The sequence below is a fragment of the Otolemur garnettii genome, unplaced genomic scaffold, assembly GCF_000181295.1.
Source record: "Otolemur garnettii isolate 467f Iridium unplaced genomic scaffold, OtoGar3 scaffold00005, whole genome shotgun sequence".
NCBI classification, from domain to species: Eukaryota; Metazoa; Chordata; class Mammalia; order Primates; family Galagidae; genus Otolemur; species Otolemur garnettii.
In genome coordinates, this window is record NW_003852400.1 from 36,630,897 (window position 1) to 36,634,061 (window position 3,165).

At 40.6% G+C, this 3,165-nt stretch overlaps 1 protein-coding gene across 3 annotated transcripts; it reads left to right on the forward strand.

Moving 5' to 3' along the window:
• Positions 1–205: 205 nt before the first annotated feature.
• On the forward strand, positions 206–3,159 carry SMIM15 (small integral membrane protein 15). Of its 3 annotated transcripts, none has more exons than XM_003782736.3 (3): positions 206–400; positions 1,680–1,826; positions 2,908–3,159. In XM_003782736.3, exon 3 carries the CDS (start codon positions 2,924–2,926, stop codon positions 3,152–3,154), a length of 231 nt encoding a protein of 76 aa, XP_003782784.2. In that variant the 5' UTR covers positions 206–400; positions 1,680–1,826; positions 2,908–2,923; the 3' UTR covers positions 3,155–3,159. The 3 variants fall into 3 exon arrangements, with proteins under 3 accessions (XP_003782784.2, XP_023374961.1, XP_023374965.1); XM_023519193.1 differs by having other exon boundaries at positions 1,680–1,755; XM_023519197.1 differs by lacking the exon at positions 1,680–1,826.
• Positions 3,160–3,165: the final 6 nt, after the last annotated feature.

Below are 3,165 nucleotides of genomic sequence, written 5' to 3' on the forward strand. Positions count from 1 at the left end.
TCCCCAGAAATCTAGTCGCCGCCCCGCCCCCACTCTCCCGCGTCCTCACTGCAGGTCTTTGAACCACACGACCAGGACGCAGCCGGAAGCTGCCCCCTCGCCTTCGTCCCGCCCAGATCCCGGCCGGGGCCTGCCTGGGGGAGGGACGTGAAAGCCGCGGCTTCCGCCTTCCTGCTTCCGGCCTGGTGGTGAGCTGGAAGCCGGACCCACGTCCCTGGAGCGACATAGGGCCGGCTGCTGCTTAGGTTTTGTCCCAGTTCCTAGTGCAGGCGGTTGCTGCGCTAGGGGTGGTGGGGCCGACGCGGGTTTCCCCGGATTTTTGGCTCTGCGGAGCGACCCGCGCTGGCCAGGCCGAGGGGCACGAGTGACCATGGTTCCCGTGGGCCAGCGGCCGCGTTAGGTAAGGGTGAGCCAGCAGGGGGGGCAACATGAAGGAGAAAAAGACAAAGGGGAAAGCGCCGATGGCCGTTAAGTGCCACCAGTTGCGGCTTCAGGCACCACGCAGGTCTGGACGGGAAATTGAGTCCGGTCGACCTGTTTTGGGGTGAAGATTAATGGAAGGCCTGGATATTTGGGTCCGAAATTGAGGTGTGGGGAGATGCGTGGCCTATGGCCGACAAGCCTTTGTGTTAATAGCTAAAACTTTGTTACAAACCGGGTCCTTGTTTTTCTCTCTACTGCCAAAGTTCTTTTGCTTATCTCTGAAACTTGCATAGTTTATTCATTACTGGGGTGGAGAAGCTGAAGAAAGGTCAATCTCAATAGAATCTGGAGTTCTGACTATGTGGGCTAGGGCATACGAAGTTGGGTCTAGCATGTTTAACGTCCTAGATGTGCGTTTTCATGCGTCTTCAGGTGCAAGTTGAGATACGATTTATTGGTAATATTAAAAAGCTGTAGAAAGATTAAAACAGGGATAGTTTTCTTGAAGTAATGGAATTGATTTGCAATGTTTTGGTTATCTCCTGATTTTTTAAATTAAAAGACACTACTTGTATAATAGACAAAAAACCTTGGAAAGACCAAGTCTAGGTTGGTCTTGGATTTTAGGTTGGATTTTGAAATCATGTGCCTCATTTAATAAATGAATGACAACATTTTTATTACAAAAAGTTAAAAATATAGGAGTGGATATGTTGTGTAACATCAGTTAACCAATCTGTCTTTAATTTTTTTAAGAGATAATATCTTGCCTTGTCACCACTTTATGGTCCAATCATAACTCATGGGGTCAAGTGATCCTCCTGCCTTATTGTCCCAGTAGCAAGAATTACAAGCTACATCTACCATCTCTGGTTAATTAAAAAAAATTTTTTTTGTAGAGACTGAAGGTTGGGGAGAGGCCTTGGCCTCCCAGAGTGCTAGGATTACAAGCCTGAGCCAGCATATCTGGCCTCCAACTTGTCTTTTATATGTCAGTAAATTTCAAAATAATTTTATTAATAAAATGGTAACTTGGTAAAATACTTGATTTCCAGTAATTAGGATTTTTAAAGAGCATTTGCAGTTGTGGCAAACTCAAATTAGGAAGAAATAGAGACTAACTAAATGTCTATAATTTTTAGGTAATTTTACATATCACACAGGCTGCATAAACAATATAGAGATTTTTCATTGAAAGTTTTATGATAAATTCCTGAAAGTTGTGACTTAAGTTTCATTTCTTTTATCCTTTCCAGCTCACCCACAGTATAGAATTTAAACCTTCTCTCCAAAGTGTATGGTAAAACTAAAGACAACGACGAACAACTAAAGGTAGTGTAGAATTGTGATTGGCTCGATAATAACACGAGGACAAAGTTAAGAGATTGCAACTCAAGCATACGGTAAATGATAGAAGATTTTTTTAATCCCAGCTGAAACTGAAAGTGGCTGTGTGTACACCTATTCCTTTTCCAGGTATACGTAGGCCACTATAAAAGTTTTGAGACAGGCTATGTTATGGTCTATTATTTCACTTCCAAGAAACACAGCGACATCCTTTCTGATTCACATAGCTTGTTAGTGTTGCTGGGAGGGCTTTGTTTCCATCTGCAGGGATTTTGTTTCTTGATTGGGATTTTGTTTCTTGATTTTTGTGTATTTCAGAACTTTTGAAATGACCCACATTCTACTTTGAGTAGAGCCTGACACAATGGGAGAGGTAGAAAAGCCTTTGGGGGCAATATAGAAAATGTCACTCAAGTCCATACCCCTTTGTTTGCCAGATAGCCCTCCTGCAAACTCAGAAAGGAACAAAATGCATAGCACTTGTTATGACTACTTTTCTTATTGAAGCTGAAATTGCTTAAAATAGCACATTACTTATTGCTTTTTCGCAATGGCATATGAATGTGGATAGACACCATTATGACTGCCTTACTTTCTCCCTTTTCCATTCCTGGAAGCGTCATTTATTACCTCTTTTTATGAGAGCATGTCACATGTTCCATGGCTTGTTCTTTTTAAACACCAAATTTGATGGTTTGTGTAAGCATATATCAAAAAAATGATAAGCAGGATTCTGCTGTTTATTGGAATAAGTGTGGAAAACTCAAGATTTATATTAAAAGTATGCTACTAAAGTTTGTCTTAAATATAGGAAGCACATACAAATGTATAGTCCTTATGACAGACTCACATGGTTTTTACTTTATCTTTTTATAACTTTATTTAAAAGTATCATTACTCTGGTTGTCCTGATTGAATTATTTATTTCTAACTTGAGATATTAGTCTTTTAGTACTAATTAATACTTTTTAACAAAACAAATGGAATTCTGAATTAACTGGGTGTATGATGAAACTTTTTCAAAAAAAATTTTTTTAAATTTCAGATGAACATGAGGGTACAGATGATTAGATTTTTTCAAAATTCTTATTTACTAGTCTTTATCTTGTTCATTTTTCTGTGCTTTCCCACCCCTAGTTTTCCTAAGACTGCTATGAAGATGTTTGATATCAAGGCTTGGGCTGAGTATGTTGTGGAATGGGCTGCAAAGGACCCATATGGCTTCCTTACAACAGTTATTTTGGCCCTTACGCCACTGTTCCTAGCAAGTGCTGTACTGTCTTGGAAGTTGGCCAAGATGATTGAGGCCAGGGAGAAGGAGCAAAAGAAGAAACAAAAACGTCAAGAAAATATTGCAAAAGCTAAACGACTAAAGAAGGATTGAAGGAATGAACA